General features: G+C 42.7%; 1 protein-coding gene across 1 annotated transcript in view; it reads right to left on the minus strand.

Moving 5' to 3' along the window:
• Positions 1-17,821, minus strand: part of HSD17B4 (hydroxysteroid 17-beta dehydrogenase 4) — a 76,947-nt gene that overhangs the window by 31,511 nt on the left and 27,615 nt on the right. Inside the window, exons 12-17 of the mRNA XM_035099591.2 lie at positions 12,250-12,356; positions 10,252-10,488; positions 8,317-8,368; positions 7,740-7,811; positions 6,536-6,639; positions 5,011-5,076 (exon numbers count right to left, since the gene is read on the minus strand). Of these exons, the coding sequence (XP_034955482.2) occupies positions 5,011-5,076; positions 6,536-6,639; positions 7,740-7,811; positions 8,317-8,368; positions 10,252-10,488; positions 12,250-12,356 (638 nt within the window). The remainder of the gene's footprint in view (positions 1-5,010; positions 5,077-6,535; positions 6,640-7,739; positions 7,812-8,316; positions 8,369-10,251; positions 10,489-12,249; positions 12,357-17,821) is intronic.

Here is a 17,821-nt window from a genome sequence, read left to right on the forward strand (position 1 = left end):
ATACGCGAGCAAAACCTTTGTATTTATTATCTGTATATTCCAGGCCTGAGTGATTGCTGCATCTGCTGTTCCCATTCAGATAAATTCAAAGTGGTTCATTCTTTTCCACTATGTTCTGCCAAGGCAAGCACTTGAAACCACACCATCAAAATAAGATTTATCTCTCGATTCAGAGTAGCAATACAAAAGAGAAGCAGCAAAGTAATCCAACACTTGGCTTAAATCAAGCATCCCAGTACGTTTCCGAGCACAATTCAAAGTGTTGGTGCTGACCTTTAAAGCCCTAAACGGCCTCGGTCCTGTATACCTGAAGGAGCGTCTCCACCTCCATTGTTCTGCCCGGACACTGAGGTCCAGTGCCGAGGGTCCTCTGGCGGTTCCCTCGCTGCGAGAAGCCAAGTTACAGAGAACCAGGCAGAGGGCCTTCTCAGTACTGGTGCCCGCCTTGTGGAACACCCTCCCACCAGATGTCAAAGAGAAAACAACTACCAGACTTTTAGAGGACATCTGAAGGCAGCCCTGTTTAGGGAAGCTTTTAATGTTTAATAAATTATTGTATTTTTATACTTCTGTTGGAAGCCGCCTAGAGTGGCTGGGGCCTCAGCTTCAGGATCTGTCCTTCCAGTGAGCACCCAGGGCTGATTTTCTTAAGAATGGATAGGTTTGATCTTCTTGCAGTCCATGGGACTCTCAAGAGTCTCCTCCAGCACCATAATTCAAAAGCATCAATTCTTCAGTGATCAGCCTTCTTTATGGTCCAGCTCTCACTTCCATACATCACTACTGGGAAAACCATAGCTTTAACTATACGGACCTTTGTCAGCAAGGTGATGTCTCTGCTTTTTAAGATGCTGTCTAGATTGTCATTGCTTTTCTCCCAGGAGGAGGCACACAAAGAAGGGCCTGAGAAGATGATCCCTGAGGGTCTTCAAGGAGGGTGGCAACATGAGAAGGGGCCTTCTCTGCAGTGGCTCCCCATCTGTGGAATGCTCTCCCCAAGGAAGTGTGCCTGGCACCTTCATTATATACCTTTAGGCGCCAGGCAAAAACGTTCCTTTTTAACCAGGCCTTTGGTTGATTTGATTGACATCCAATGCCCTTTTAAAATGTGGTGGGGTTTTTGGGGGGGGGGTGTTACTGGGTTGTTTTTTATTTTGCTTATATATTTTGTGGTTTTATGTTTTGATTTTGTTCTGTGAACCACCCTGAGACCTCCAGGTATAGGCCGGTATATAAATTCAAATAATAATAATATCAAGAACAATAAACACATGCAATTGCTGCACAACAGGGGGAATTAAAGCAGCGCCTTCCAGATGTTGGAGAGTACAACTCGTACCATCCCTGGCCAAAGACCATAATGGCTGGGGCTGGAGGGACTTGTTATCAACAACAGAAGCGCCCCTGCTGGCTATCCTTGCTGTAGAACTGAAACAGAGCTTTCCAGGCTAAATTCAAAATGCTTTTGCATTTAAAACCCTGAAGCACCAGCTGTGTCCAGACAGGTATTGGTCCGTACTCTGAATCCTTAGCAAGGAAACCCAGAAAAGGGTTCCGATAACTAAAGACTGTACCTAAAATACTGGAGAAAGGACCTTTTCAGCGGCTTGCCTGCCCGCTCACTTTCTTTCTGGTGCCAAGCGAAAGCATTGGTTGTTGTTGTTTTTTAACAGGCTTTCAGCTTTTAAAACTTTTGTTGAGCTTTCAAACACTGATAGCAAAACACTGATTTGCTATCCAAGAGGCTGTCTGTAGTGAATTTCGGTTTCTAGCTTATTTTATTGTATTAGTTATTTCACAACCTACAATACTTTATTGTGAGCTACCCTGATTACGTATTTTAAGGCCCTCGTATTAGAAAATGACTATTAAATAGACTCAAAGCAGTCCGCAATATCAAGTTTTTATTGACTGAGAGAGTAAAGTAATAAAACTGCGTCCGTGGTTTCATTTCTACATTCCCAAGGAGGAATTCTGCTTCTACGGAGAGCTTCACACACATTTTCTCTGCAATCCCTACTGGGCCCTGAAAAAGTTGTTGTTGAGGCAAAAATAATTGATTGGGGTGGATGCGGGGCAGGGGCTTCCTGGCTCAAACCTCACACTCTTAGACTGAAATCTGAAACACACTTTCTAGGGACTAAATCCCATTGAAGCAAGGTGGAACTTGCTTCCGAGTACAGTATATATGCTGAGGATTATGCAATTTGCCACTATGCTACATCAGATAGCTGCATATACAAAATTTGGAAGTGCTTAGCATGAAAGGGGGAAAGGCTAAAAAAAACCTGACTTTTCAGTGCATTCTGAAAAGGACATGTGTTGCCTAAAAATGTGCAAATTTACCTAACTTCACGCACAAGGGACTTTCTGAATTTTCAGCTATACACAACAGAAATGTGGTGTGTGCGCATGTGAGTGAGACTACTAATAAGCTCACACACATAAATGTAACCTTGTCAGGAATGTTTGCATTCAAAATGGTTACAAAAACTTCCCTGTATCGGGAAGTTTTTAATGTTGAATGTTTTATTATGTTTTTATATGTGCTCAAAGCCTCCCAGAGTGGCTGGGGAAACCCGGCCAGATGGGTGGAATATTAGTAGTAGTAGTAGTAGTAGTAGTAGTAATAGTAGTAGTAAGGGACTTAGAAGCAGAGCAAGGCATCTGTAAAGATGAACTGAATTGCTGGATGGCTATCTCTTCAACAAAGGAGAAAAGAACGAGGGACTGACTGTTCCCCCAAGGAAAATAAAAAAATTCCTTCAGTAGCACCTTAAAAATTCCTTCAGTAGCACCTTAAAGACCAACTAAGTTTTTATTTTGGTATGAGCTTTCGTGTGCATGCACACTTCTTCAGATACAGTGAAATGGAAGTTTCCAGGCACTTATGTAGAGAAGGGGTGGGGAGGGGTGGGGATGGGGAGGGGGGATCACTCAGAAGGGTGGTGGAAATGGGTGATTGACTGACTGATAGCTGTTGATGACCGCAAACGACTGCAAATGGTTTTGCATGAAAAAGCAAGGGTTGAGATGTTCCCCCAAGGCTCAGTGTTTTTCTGTCATCTGGCAATCAGCGGCAGGCCAAGGGACTCTATTGAGTATGTCCAAGATAGAATTACTTCTGCCCAATATGGGATTAATTCCGCACACAAGATTATCTGCTAGATTAACAAGAAGCAGCGCTGTGAATTAAGGCCAGTCCTCTTGTGTAACTCCAAAACCCCACGAAAGGGCATTTGAGGTAGCAAAAGAATCAAAAGAGGTGAAAGCATGTCCGAGGCAGCCGGCAAAGCTGGTGTACATTTTGCACTTTACAGAATCTCGGATGTGGTTTATAGCAAATATTAAGGAAAAGTTGTGATCAATATTTAAAATCCTCTTTTTTAAACTAGACTCAACCACAACTTGAGTGAGACTATGCATATTCCCATACCTTCACAGGATTTTGCATAACTACAGTGCGTGAAGCATAGTTAATTTCTAAACATAAAAAGAGAGAGAGAGAGATTTTGCCAGTAAAGGCTTCTTAGGTCTGATTGCAGTAATAAGCAGAACAAAGTCCTGAAGTATTAAAATCAGGAATGAGAAAGAACAAAGGTAACAAAGTGATATTCATGAAAATCCCAATTTATCACTATTTCGTACAACCAGCACAAATACTGCAAGTTGCAAAAAAAAAAACTTAATTAAAGCTCTATTAAGCTCAAACATATTCCCTAGAACAGGCACGTCCAACAGGTAGATCGTGATCTACTGGTAGATCACTGAACGTCTGTGGTAGATCACTGGTAGATCACTGGCTCCCCCCAAACTTTAGCTCCCGTAAAAAAAAACCTCAACAAAGTTTGCCCTGCACCGCCCCAAAATGTGGCTTTACTCCTCCCTAAAAGGTCAACAACTTTGATCTGAACCTAAAAAAACAGGGCTTTCCTTCATAGAAAAAGTTCAACAACCTTGACCTGAACCCCCTAAAAGGGGGTAGATCACTTCCAGTTTTTAACTCTATGAGTAGATCGCAGTCTCTTGGGAGTTGGCCACCCCTGCCCTAGAAGAAACACAGAATACCACAGAAGACGTGTATTACAACGACACAATATTTCCTTCTGTACTCAGGGTGCCAGATAGTGATAGTTTCTTCATTGTATTTTTTTTAAAGAACACACACACACACACACACACACACACACACACACACACACACACAAAACTGTAAATCACCACTTGAGGGTTCTCTCCATTGGTCTCTACGAAAAATGTTCCTTAATACACATTTTGGGAAAGGACTAACAAGAAAAAAACATATCATTCGGGACATGGGTCACAGAACACATATTTCAATAGTGTGATGGATCCCTTGGCAGAACAATTCTTCGTTCATTGATTTAAAACATCAATCTGATAATTGGCAGGAAAGAGATGATCTTTTAAACTCCATAGTCACGTAGAAAGTCCCCCTGTAGAGCTGAAATTAATTTATTCATCTCTCCACAAACTGTTAACAATTTAAATGCTTTTGGACTTGGTTCTGATGTTCTGTCAACACTTCCTTTCTTTTCAAAGATTTATGGAAGTGAACACAGTAATTCAGTTACTGTGCAAAGAATAGGAAAAAGGAAAGGAAGTAGACGGTGTAGTTGTTTCATAAAATGCATGTTTGGAAGGGGAAAGCTAGCATGGAAACCAAGTCAGCTAAAAGAATAGCAGCAAAGCAATTCGCCCTCTTCCATCAGCCTGCTCGCTTGCCTGCCTGAAATCCCTATGACCTATGGCAGGCACCCCCAAACTTCGGCCCTCCAGATGTTTTGGACTACAATTTCCATCATCCCTGACCACTGGTCCTGTTAGCTAGGGATCATGGGAGTTGTAGGCCAAAACATCTGGAAGGCCGCAGTTTGGGGATGCCTGACCTATGGCGACCAGGTGACTCGTTAAATAAAAGACACCTCTAACTTCACAGGAATATTTAAATATACCGTATATATATTTGGCAGGAAGTAAACTATTTACCTGATCTCCTGTAGTGAGATCCACGGCTGTAGCATCTGGTGGTCTGTTGGGTGGGTTCGCCGTGACCTGAAAATAAAGATAAATTAGCACTATGCCCCTGTTCTTAGTGACATTTTATGTCTGGTTGTTTTGTATGTTACTTAGTTTCGAGACTCGTCTTTCTAAAGGAGCCAGGCACCACCAACTAAAACCGCTGAGACTAGTACTGCAAGCCCAGATGCTCAAACGGAGTACGTTTTAATGCCAAGCAGCATAGGGAATGCAGTTTTCAATGGCTGCTAGGCCAATTCTATGTTCCTTCGTGGAAATGGTCACTCTCAAAGATGCCTGAGAACTACTCTTGCCTTTTGCTACATGCACAAAGGTGGAAAGATACAGCCTTGCCCACTATAGAAGAATGGCTGATAAAACTATTGGACTTGGCTGAGGTGGCTGAGAAGTTAACATGTCTAATTAGAGAAAAACCATTCCTAACATTTACTAAGGATTGGAAATTTCTTATGGACTTTTTGCACGAAAGAAAAAACGAACTTGTCATAGCTGGATTTGAAGACTGAAAAAATACTGGTTTAAGATAGGACGTTTGGATCTTAAGGAGTGAATACTCTACTTAGGTGTAGCACAGAGAGCCGAAATTCCTTTTATTCTTATTTATCTTTCTCTAATCTTTCTCTCTCTCGTTCTCTAGGTTTTCCCTTTCCTTGTCTTTTCTCCTTTCTGCCAATGGTTTTTTTTAAAGACTAAGTAGTTGTTTTATATCAGCAGATTATAATAATATATTTTGTAATGGGCATGTATTTTTGTATCTCTCTGAATAAGTATCAATATTTTTAAATAATAATAATAATAATAATAATAATAATAATAATAATAATCATGTCCTCAAGGCATGAACAGGTCACCCGTGCCGATGTGATGTCACACGCATGGCATCATGTGTGCGACGGGGGTGCGTGTGATATCATGTGTGTGACATCATGCATGTGTGACATCACATCATTGTGAAGAGCTCGGCCACTGAAGCTGTGCCGAAGCTTGGCCTCCTCCCCCCGCTCAACATTGTGAGTGCCTGACCCCCTCCCCACAGATATGGAGGGGGCCAGACACCTCAGCACTATAGAGTTGGGACCAGTGGTTTCTACGCACAATCCCACACGCTCTTGATAATCCCTCCTGAGGGATGTTGGCCCAGGCAGAGTTCTGAGGGCCAGGCAAGAGAGATCTGGAGGGTCACATTCAGATGCCAGGCCTTAGGCCAAACTTTTCATCTTGGTGACAAACTTTTTAGACATGCAACATTTCACAACACAGTAATTCAGTTTTACTAGCAAACCGGAAGTTAAACTAATACCTTTCCAGCCCCAGGAGGAGCGTGGGGCGCATTCACGCGACCCACCTACACACTAATGTGTCGAGACGTACAATTTGGAACGCTCTGGCTTTAGGCTGTCTATCCCTGGTTCAAAATAAATTTTGAATTTGTTCACAAATTAACCCATGTTGCCCAACTTAAGGCTCATATTACCTTGGCTTTCTCAGATGAGCGTTTCCCGCCAAAACCGCCAGCTCCGACAACAAAGACGGAGAACTGGTTATAGCACAAAAGGTCCTTTCCAGAGTATGTGTTGACTAGACAAGATCAGGCCAAAAAAAGAAGCATTTTAGGTTAACTGCAAACAACATAACCTCCTTTCTTAAAATACAACCCATAATGATGTAACTGCAGAGTATTAGCTGCATCTCTGTTTTACAATATGCTAAACTAAAAACTAATGTAGTGCTGAGCGAAACTAAGAAATCAACAGAGAAATTTTGACTTAAATTTTCAGGGAACTGGGTGAGAAGAGCTACATAGTTCTTTTACTCTATTCCTTCTGCCCAGTGCTATTTTTATAGAAAAATAGGTGCCAGAACTCACCATGAGACCTCCCTCATTCACTTAGAATGGCAATGACGCCCACCTGAGAGGTGCCAGAACTAAGTTCTGGCTGGAGAAAAAAAGCCTTGCTTCTGTCTAAAAAATACTGAAATTTGTCTCCTTTTCACTGCCCTGACCCAAGTTTATTAACCACATGAGGCTGCCTGAACCTTGCGGTCATTTTCTAAGGGGTGTTCTTCCATGTCCCCCTACCTTAATCTGAAGTTAAGTTTGGGCCAATACACAGACAATTTCATTTGCCTGGGCTTTTGTCATTTAATATAAGCTGATTCTATGCCTTGTTTCACTTGTCTTGAGATTATCTTCACCCACGCTCCTCTAACTTCTGCAATTCTGTTATTTTACAGGACAAGCTGCGTTAGAAATCTCTACTAAAGAGAATATTTGAAATAAAACACGAGCTATGTGAATACAGAGTAAATACAATAAATATGGGGTTGGCTGTGGGGAGGGGTAGGTCCCACGAAGTCTTCACTCTGGGGGGGGGGGGGACAGAACTCTTATATCCTAAACCTATAGTGCATTCCAGAACATGCACAAACACACTAACCACTCTTTGAGGTTTTAAACTAGGTTGGCAAAATATCAAGGCCAATTCACGTATGTTATGTCTTTAGATGCGTGGCAAACCCAGATACTATTGAAATTGCCCTGAAGGTAAGACAAGATTCCAGTAGCTGTTACAAAGCCTTCCTCCGAGGTGGCTCCAAGGCACCGCTAGGAAGGTTCGTTCCGTTTTAAAGGCTCATTTCCCTGCCCATTTGCTCTTAACACATAGTAGGAGAGTTACCATCCAAGAGAATAAGCGCTCCTGAGCCTTTATCTAGGATGTCAGCAATAGTAGCCTCCGAAGTTAGTTTTCCTAAAATCGAAAAAAAGAAAAAGAAATGACACAGAAGTAAAACAGAAATATTTACAGGCCTCCCAAGAAAATCAATAGCTAAAGTTTGCAATATAAAAATCCCCACACACCCAAGAATAGCATGGCATGGTTTGAATTTTGGATCAAGTATATTGTAGAACATACTAAATAGTGAAAAGTGGGCTGGAAGGTGAGAACAGAGCCTTGGCCCCTGACACATGCATAATGCAATAAAAAACCTCCCCTTGAAGGGAGAAGATATGAGAATCAGTTCCCTGGATAAAGAATGGGCTGAGGGCTGTTTTTTGCAGGTAGAGAAAATCCACGTGAAACTGTACAGAGATCATGAATAATATTAATTACTCTTGGTAAAAACACCAACAGAGTGCTGCACCCCATATATATATAAATGTGTGTGTGTGTGTGTGTGTGCATGACTATACACACACACACACACACACACACACACACACACACACATTAATTAGGTGAGCTGAAGTCTTACCCGATGTTGGCAGAGGTTTATACAGCTCCAAATATTGCTCACCATGTAACACCTACAATAAAACAGAAATATGCGTCATTTGCGCTACTGTCAGAAAACTGCAGTCTATATTGCCGCCCTTTTAAAAACAAAATAAAGAGATTAAGTATGTTTACTTATTTTTTTTAATATGACAACACAATGTATCATTATTTTATTTCTCTATATATTTTATTTTATTTTATTTATATAAGACCCTTGGGTAAAGACAGTCTATTATTTGATCTGGAAACATGATATGAAACAAAGCACAGACACTTAGGATGCTTTTCCTCAAAAGGGTTCACACTTTGCCCATTGAGAGGAATAATAGTTATCATATGTTTTATGGCCTTGTAAATTTTCAGTCTGAGGTGGATAAACTATCGGATGCATAGCCACCATTCCTCACCTTTTTCCATTTAAAGAGTAATTCTTTGTCTAATTCACATTTTGCTTCCATTTTGTTAAACAGGTAACACCTTAGGTATTCTTTATGGTGGAGATGGGGAAATATCACCTCATTATTAACATTATCTTTGCCCATTAACTATTAAAGAAGGAGGTTTGTAGTCTCTGGATGCTTTCCCCAGGCCTCTCATGGGTCATAGGAGAAACATGATGCAAGTCAGCGGTGAAGAATTTGTGGCCTTCCAGATAAAGGAGCCCTGGATGGTTAAGTCCAGTCAAACTTGACTATGGGGTGCAGTGCTCATCTCGCTTTTCAGGCCAAGGGAGCCGGCGTTTGTCTGCAGACAGCTTTCCAGGTCATGTGGCCAACATGACAAAACCGCTTCTGGTGCAACGGAACACTGTGACGGAAGCCTGAGCGCATGGATACGCCGTTTACCTTCCCACTGGAGCGGTACCTATTTATCTACTTGCACTGGCATGCTTTCAAACTGCTAGGTTGGCAGGATCTGGGACAGAGCAACGGGAACTCACCTCGTCACGGGGATTTGAACCGCCGACCTTCTGAGGTTGGTGGTTTAGACCACAGTCCCGCCCACTCCCTTAGGCCCTCCAGTTACCGCTAGAGTCACACACCCTTTCAGCCCCATTCAGACTGGCCAGTTGTGAGGGGTGATGGGAAATGTAGCCCAGCAATATCTGGAAGGATGATAGGTTCCCTGCCCTGATGTAAGTGAAATGCATAGCACATTATTTTCAGTTTCGTTGTTTCTCCTTTGTATTGTGACTGACACTGTAATGTTGAGATAAAGGTAAAGGGTAAAGGGACCCCTGACCATTAGGTCAAGTCGCAGACGACTCTGGGGTTGCGGCGCTCATCTCGCAATATTGGCCGAGGGAGGCGGGGTACAGCTTCCAGGTCATGTGGCCAGCATGCAAAGCCGCTTCTGGCGAACCAGAGCAGCACATGGAAACGCCGTTTACCTTCCCACTGTAGTGGTACCTATTTATCTACTTGCATTTTGATGTGCTTTCGAACTACTGGGTTGGCAGGAGCTGGGACCGAGCAATGGGAGCTCACCCCATCGCGGGGATTTGAACTGCCGACCTTCTGATCAGCAAGCCCTAGGCTCTGTGGTTTAACCCACAGTGCCACCCGCATCCCTGGAATGTTGAGATATTGTGGAGGTAATGAGTATTTCTTTCCCACTCGCATTTGGAATTTGCCATGTGTTGCAGTCAGCTGGGCTTGCTAGGCTCTAGTTTTCATCACTGTCCAAAGTTTTAAGAGAATGTATCATCTGGGGCAACAGCAAATGAGGGCAAAGCAGGCTGTTTCATTTCAAAATATTGACTCCATGTTTACTACTGATGATTAATGCACAAGGTTTTAGCGTATCCAAAATTTTCCCCTCCGTTGCTAAATCTGCACCTGCTATGCATGCTGTTTCATTTGCTAACAGTTTGATACATAAAATCAATTCAGTTGTTGTGGCTCACACTCACCTTAGTAAAATCAATATTAAGTCCTGGAACGCTAGACAATCCACCATCGAGCATAGAGGCCTGAGCTGGTATAACTCCGAAGCTTGGAAGACAGCAAAACTCTTCGCTTCCTTCAAACAGGAATTTCAGGTGGTCCGGATCTTTTGTTGACATGCCCACACCAAGTGCATACAGGATGGGCTGCAAATGACTGTACTCATAAGACATTGAAGGCAGCTTCTGGCCAATGCTCTGCGACTGCAGGTATTGAAAACAGGAGCACACATTAGTATTATTAATTTGGATGTTCTGTTCCTACCAAAAGCAAGCTCAGAGTGATTAACAAGTCATCTTTGGTGAATGAGTACCACCTCAAGGCAAAGAGAGAAAGCTGTTATAAAAGGTGAAGACATTGGATTTTCTCTCAGGCCATATGCATGCTAAAAATAAAATAAAATAAACACAAATGTGTATTAACCAGAGATGGAATCTGTAGCCACTCCAGATATGGTGGAACCATAATTCCCATAATCTTTGACCCCTGGCCATGCTGGCTGGGTCTGTTGGGAGTTGAACATCCAACAACATCTACGAGTGTCACATGACACCCATCGCTGCTTCCAATTTATAAGATGTTCGTTTGTTTTACAGTCTAATAACTTTTATGGGTTCACATGTATGGCTGAAATATAAATAGGAAGGAAAAAATCTTACTCAATCCCATGCAGAGTGAAAATCTCATACAAACGTACTAAATTTGATTTCAACCATTAATAGGTCAGCCGAAAGAGGAAAGTCTTTATACCACTGGGATAGGTAAAGGATGTGTGAGAAAATGTATCTAGCTCCTCCTTCCTTGTGTATATCATATAGGTACACATACTCAACCTGAATACCAGACAAGAATGCAGCAACTCATTCTTAGCTGATCTTCAAAATGGTGACGGGAAATTGAGAAGAGCTAATTCCGTCCGTGGGCCAGTTAAATATTTTGTACCAGTTCTCTTTTAGGACAACTGTTGCACGTCTAAACTACTACTGCTCCAGGGTATCGCAAAACTAGAGTATTTAAAAACTCGGTGCCACTCCACTTGCCTGAAACAGTCCTCCAACTCTGTCCAAGTCAAGCAGCAGAGAAAATCACTGTGGCTTGTCTTAATCACCCCACTACTTTGGGGTGGTGTTTTTTGGGGTGGACACTGCCTTCGCTACCCCACTTTTACTCCATTCAAGCCATCCCTGAACTCAGAGAAGCTGCTCTTGAGCCAGTGGCTAGCCCAGAAATCCAAAACTCCACTTCCCCCCAGGGTCATATTTTGTAGAGGAAAATTGGAAACTGCCTTATACCAATGCAGATCATTGGTCCTTCAAGCTTGCTACTGTCTACACTTGACTGTTGGCAGCACTGCAAGGTTTCAGATAGAGGACATACCTGGTCCTACCCAGAGATGCTGGGGATTAAACCTGCGATCTTCTGCATGTAAAGCAGATGGGCTCAGTTACAGCCTTCCCCTTTCCCCAGTGAGACAGCAGCCCATTAGGGACAAATAACCTAAAGGCAGCACATATCTTTGTCCACAAATTATGCCAAGCTGTTCCAAATGCATGTTTGATACACACATACACACACTTAAAGAGAAATGTGATGCTAGATTTTAGCAACTGTGGAAACAGAGGGGCCATTAATTTTTAACTTTTTGAAAGAGATGTTACTTTGCCCTACAGACCAATGCCTAGAGAAATTACACCTGACTAGCAAACCTGCAGAACTAGAGTGTCTGGATTCTTCGCAGAAGAAGTAGCAAATTCTCTAGTCTAATCAGTTCTCATAAATGTTACTTTACACTATGGAATAGTGTACAAGGGAACAGTGGGGGGAAGCAGTGCCTTCTCCAGCTCACATTTTAAAATTGACCTTTTGAGACAGTACACTGCATCTTCCGACTCATGTGTCACAGTAGCTCCAGGCAATGGAATATCTTCAAGTCAAGTACCTTGCAGAAGCATTTTTTTACTTACAGGGTCAAAGTCTGTAGAGGATCTTGATGCAGTGTAGCTTGTGGGATTGGGGGAGACATCTTGGGATTCTATTTGACTTAACACATCATTCAGCATGCTGACTGATTCTGGAAATACAGAGGGGAAATGGTTTTGAAACCACACACACACACACACACACACACACACACACACACACACACACACAAAATAAGTCTTTCCACGGCTTCGTTCCAAGCAAAAATACAACCGTCACAAAATGCTAACATGGCACTTCAACCTCACTTTGGGGGAAGTCCCTCACAACCGGCTAGCTGTTTACAAGATGGGACAGTTTGGAGAACAGTTTGCAAAAAGAGCTTTCAAAGTATGCCCCACTAGCCTTTAAAAATTGCTCAAATTAAAATCAGAAACTTAGTAATCGAGACACAGGAGAAAGTGTACTTAAACTGGCAAATTAAAAATACTTCCAGGTATCAGATTAGTACCACAAAGTATTTGAACACCTCTTCCAAAGCTGGTACATTTTTAGTCTTCCAGTACTTACATCAAAGGTCTAAGGTTGTTTTCCCCCTGTGTTTAGCATCTCTATCGACTTCTATTCTTTACCCCACATACAACCTCAGAACAGAATAAGCTGCCTTGCGTCTGTGCCAGACTACTGGTTGATAGGGGATCAAATACTTATTTCACTCATTATAATGCACATCAATCTCTTGACTTTTGTCTTCTGGGTTTCTGGGGGGTTTTCCTGTTGTTATTCTGTCTCTCACAGCTACAATAAACCTACCATTAAAATTATGGACTGGTCATTTCTTCATCAGGGGGCAAACGGGCAAATTTAGCAGGGGATCAAATACTTCCCTCCCCCTCACTGTATATAAATGAAAAGGATGTTTAAAATAACCTTTGTTTTTTTTAAAAAAAACCATAACCTTTTCTTTGGGGAATTATAGGGACAGAACTATCTAAAATGTACAGAAATCCATTAATGTATGCTACTACAGTGGCAAGAATGTTACTTGCCCCAAAATGGAAAGAAGCAGACATCCCAGCAAAGGAAGAATGGATACAAGAACTTATGGAACATGCAGAAATGGCAAAACTTACCGGAAGAGTAATAAACCAAGATAACATTTTTTTAAATAAAAGAATGGAAATGGTTTCTTGAAGATTTACAGATAAATTGTAAACAGATAAAGACATTGGCAGGATCGTTGTAATAACCTGCACTTTCATAAGACTATATATTTAAAGAGGATGAATAAATGAGCAAATTAAGTTACTGGGTAATTTGGATATGCAGAAGATATTAAAAATAAATTTAAGGAACCGCAGAAAGAGAGGGAAGGAAGTCAAGTTTTGAAATGTCAAACTGATTGTAAAATTAGTAAAATGTATAAAAGTAGTGAAATATTTAAACTTGAAAAGTGTGTGTGTGTGTGTGTGTGTGTGTGTGTGTGTGTAGATCATACCTGCCAAGTTGCTGTCAGAGAAATAAGGGACCGGGCCGGAAATAGCAGACCAGAAGTAGCGCTGCCGCCATTTTGGGACTGGGCGGAGAATGCTCAGAAGTGACTTTTGATGCTGCTTTGCCCAGTTCCAAAATGGCCGCCGCGCTAGAAGTCGCACTGCAGCCATTTTTGAACTGGGCAGAGCAGCATCAAAAGTAGCTTCTGAGCATGCTCCAGCCAGTTCCAAAATGGCCGCCGTGCCAGAATAAACCGGGGGAAAACAAAAAGATCCGTTTTTTCAGCTAGGAACAGCTGGAAAAACGGGGATTTCCCGGGGAAAACGGGAGACTTGGCAGCTATGGTGTAGATTTATCATCTATCTATCTTTTGCCAGCCTCCTGAACACTGAGCATCTCTGCCAGTTCCAAAGAGGGGAAAGCGTGGGCAGTAGGGCCAGCACAGTAGCAGCGCCAATCCAATATTCCTGCCCATGCCTCCCTCCCTGTGCTTCATCCTTCTCCCAACCTACAGCAATGCTCAGTTTTTGGAAGGTAGGTGTACAATGCTTCCCTGCCGACCTCTACTTGTCAAGGGCCTGGTCCTTCATGAGGAAACAAGACGGGCCATTAAACCGAGGACTAGAGCAGAGAAGTGCATGCAAGCCTTGTCCTCCATGTCCCCAAGCATGCCAGCTACACTTTAGGCCTCCCCACAATTAGCAGAAAGGTCTGCTTCGAATCTCTTCCCACAACAAGAAACCCTGAGAAGCCAGGATTCGGATAGGGAAGTTTCTGGAAGTGCTCAAACATGCTTGAAAACCTTCAGGCCTGCATACTAATGGTGTGAAGATCTGAAGAGCAGCTGGACACATTGGGTGGGACTTGGGGGGGGGCGGTGTACCCCTATACTTGTTTAATGCTTCACATATTTAGGTAAGAGTCTGAACATGCATAGAGTGGCTTGTCAGAAGCTGCTAGGTGAACATCAGAGCCTAGAAGGCTTTTAAAACTTCATTTGCCACACACAAACCAACATGGCATACTGCTGCCCAAACTTGTTGCCTCGATATATTTGGAAAGTCATTAGAGGACCGGCTATCAAATTAGCTTCAATCTAAATGGTGGGGGGGTCAAGCATAATTTAATTCAGAATTCATTACTAGTTTCTTTAATAAAGTTTGGAGGCAAATATGCTCTAACTCCAGCCAAAGGTACAGAGAAAAACTCTCATTTTGCCCTTCCTCGACTAAGACCTAAGTCTAATTAGAGTAAGATCGTTATAGGGGGAAGAAATCACTTTTTGAAAATGATACAGCTCAAATTTCAGTGCTTTTTAATCTGGGGTAAATGAAAATCAGGCCTACACACTCAGCATCTAAATAGCCACACACACCATTATAAGCCACAATTTGTGGTTCTAATTCTAGGCTATTCTCGCAAATGATAGGTAAATGATTACACTAATTGGAATTTTTTGTATAATTATATATGATAGTTGAGTATATAATAGCTTTTCACAGCATCAAATTACTTACATTAATGCTGGTAATAGTTTTTAATGAAATCTCCGGGGACAGCTTGAGCTTGCAGATATAAAGTAACATAGCTTCCATTTTTTAAAAATGTGAATACTCTAATTAGTTTTCCTTACTTAACAGTTCGGTGCCTTGAGGCACTAAGGAAAGGGGCTTTCTTACTGAGGGAAATTTTCTAATGTCGTTCCACTGAAAAATTAAATGAATTAGCATGTCAGATATCAGCAGCATTTTACCAGCCTCTCTGCTAATTCTCACAGATGAGAGATTAATCAAGGGCATGTTCTCATCCAAACCACAGCCAATAACATAACTGAATTCCTCACCCAGCAGAAAAATGTAACAATACATTGGATCTAGCATGCTATATTCCCCTTGGAATGTTAACAACCAGTTTAACTTTCAGCAAGCAAAATAGATTAGCTCCTGGGTGGAGTTTATTCTATCAGAATATTCAACGCATACTTATATTATTTTTATGTACAAGCCATCAGCCATTCAGCCCATATAGAAAATAGTAACAACATTATGGCCAATTCCCACATCGGGGGGGGGGGGGACCAGCCTGGCTTCACGGGGGTGGAAAAGAGAAGTTGGAGTGACTTCTCTAGTTTGAGAAATGAGTGCTTGGCAAGAAATCTGGTGCTGCACTAGGGAGATCGTACAGCTGACAGTGTCTGCTGGGACGCAGATGACGCTGTGGTCCAAACCACTGAGCCTCTTGGGCTTGCTTGATCAGGAGGTTGGTGGTTCGAATCCCCGCAACAGGGTGAGCTCCCGTTGCTCTGCCCCAGCTCCTGCCAACCTAACAGTTTGAAAGCACCTCAAAGTGCAAGTAGATGAATAGGTACTGCTCCAAGCGGGAAGGTAAACGGCATTTTCGTGCACTCTGGTTTTTGTCACGGTGTCCCATTGCGCCAGAAGTGGTTTAGTCATGCTGGCCACATGACCCGGAAAGCTGTCTGTGGGCAAATGCCAGCTCCCTCGGCCTGAAAGCGAGATGAGCGCCGCAACCCCATAGTCGCCTTTGGCTGGACTTAACCGAGGGATCAAGAGACAAGAAAATCCTGCTCTCCTTCTAAATCTACCCAACTGCTCTTCCTTCAATCTTTAGTAGTTGGCATCCCTGTGTTAGTATCATCTGTTAAGGCTATACCAGTAGTGGGGGGGGGGTATAAATAAGCTATTTTGAGAGAGGCTGGGATGTGTAGCTAGAACTCCACTTTTTATTTTCGTTAGTAGCCATGAGTCTCCACACTATTAGTATATAACTTGGTTGCAAACTCCAATACAGGCCACAACTGAGCCTATGATGATGCCAAAGGATGAATCCTAAATCCTGAACTTTCTAGGATCTGATCAACTAGATCGCCACTCATAAACATATAGTCAAAAATAATCTTCACTGGAATCAGGTATGAACTGTCACAGTGGCCGGAGCAGGCTACTTCAGAGAAACGACGCTACGCAGCTCTGCATTTTATTACTTTATTGGTGCTGCGTATTTACAGTGCTGAAGTCATTGCTATTTACACGGAACGATGGGGTCATTATGTTGCAGAACCTCCGAATGGCTTTTGGCGCGTCTTTCCCCAACACAAAAGCCTTGGAAGACCCATCCTCTTTCCCCTCCTCTTTCTGCGTAATTCCGGAGTTGGGGGGATGGGTCTCCCCCCCTTATTTGCCCCTTCCTGTCCCACCTGGGACCCTGGCTCCGCTACCTTGCCTGAGCCTCGGACACGACTTCCTGCTTCCTCACTGGAATCGGAGCTCCCTCTGCTTTCCCCTGTGCTCGGGGATGGGCTTGAACTCAGGAGGGGAGGGACTTCGCGATATCCCCTGTCCCTCACATGAACAGTCCCTTTAAAAAGGGTAGCATTCCTGATTCTGACAAATTTATAGGCCCATCAAGTCTCTTCCAAGTATGACTTAGCATTGTACAATTTGTATTTAAGAGTTTTTTTGGGGGGGGGGATCTCTCCTAAATATTTCATTTGTCTGCTGCTGCTTTCCATTTCTAGAATCAAGAGTATATGCTCTGAAATGGAGAAGTCTACTGATTACTATATCTTCCGATTTCCATATCTGATTATTTTAGCCCCACCAATTTGCTCATCATCACAGGAGCAAACTAGAGCTGGGCCATATCTGGTTTTCAACATTGTGTTATATCACCAGCTAAATATCTCAATATTCTGATATATCACAATGCCCGAAATAGGGATGGAGCTATGTAGCATTGGCTGGCTTCACAGTTTATCCCACATCATGATTTTTGCATAGCACACATACACACAAACCTCATGATTCGCGATATATTGCCAGGTCAAAAATGATGAAACCAATATCACAATATGGACTTCAAAGCAGTTTGGGACAATACATTGTTCAGCCCTAGTGCAAACTGAGCTCCTAAGAGTCTCACTGCCAGACTACCGTGTATTCCGGCGTATAAGACGGCTTCTGAACCCAGGAAAATCTTTTCAAAAGTTGGGGGGCCGTCTTATATACCGGGTACAAGAATCTGCAGTCGCCACATATGGTGGGGGGAGCTCAAAAATGGCCGCGGCTGCATCCCCGCCGTATGCAGCGACCGTATGAACGC

Source organism: Zootoca vivipara, chromosome 11, assembly GCF_963506605.1.
Source record: "Zootoca vivipara chromosome 11, rZooViv1.1, whole genome shotgun sequence".
NCBI classification, from domain to species: domain Eukaryota; kingdom Metazoa; phylum Chordata; class Lepidosauria; order Squamata; family Lacertidae; genus Zootoca; species Zootoca vivipara.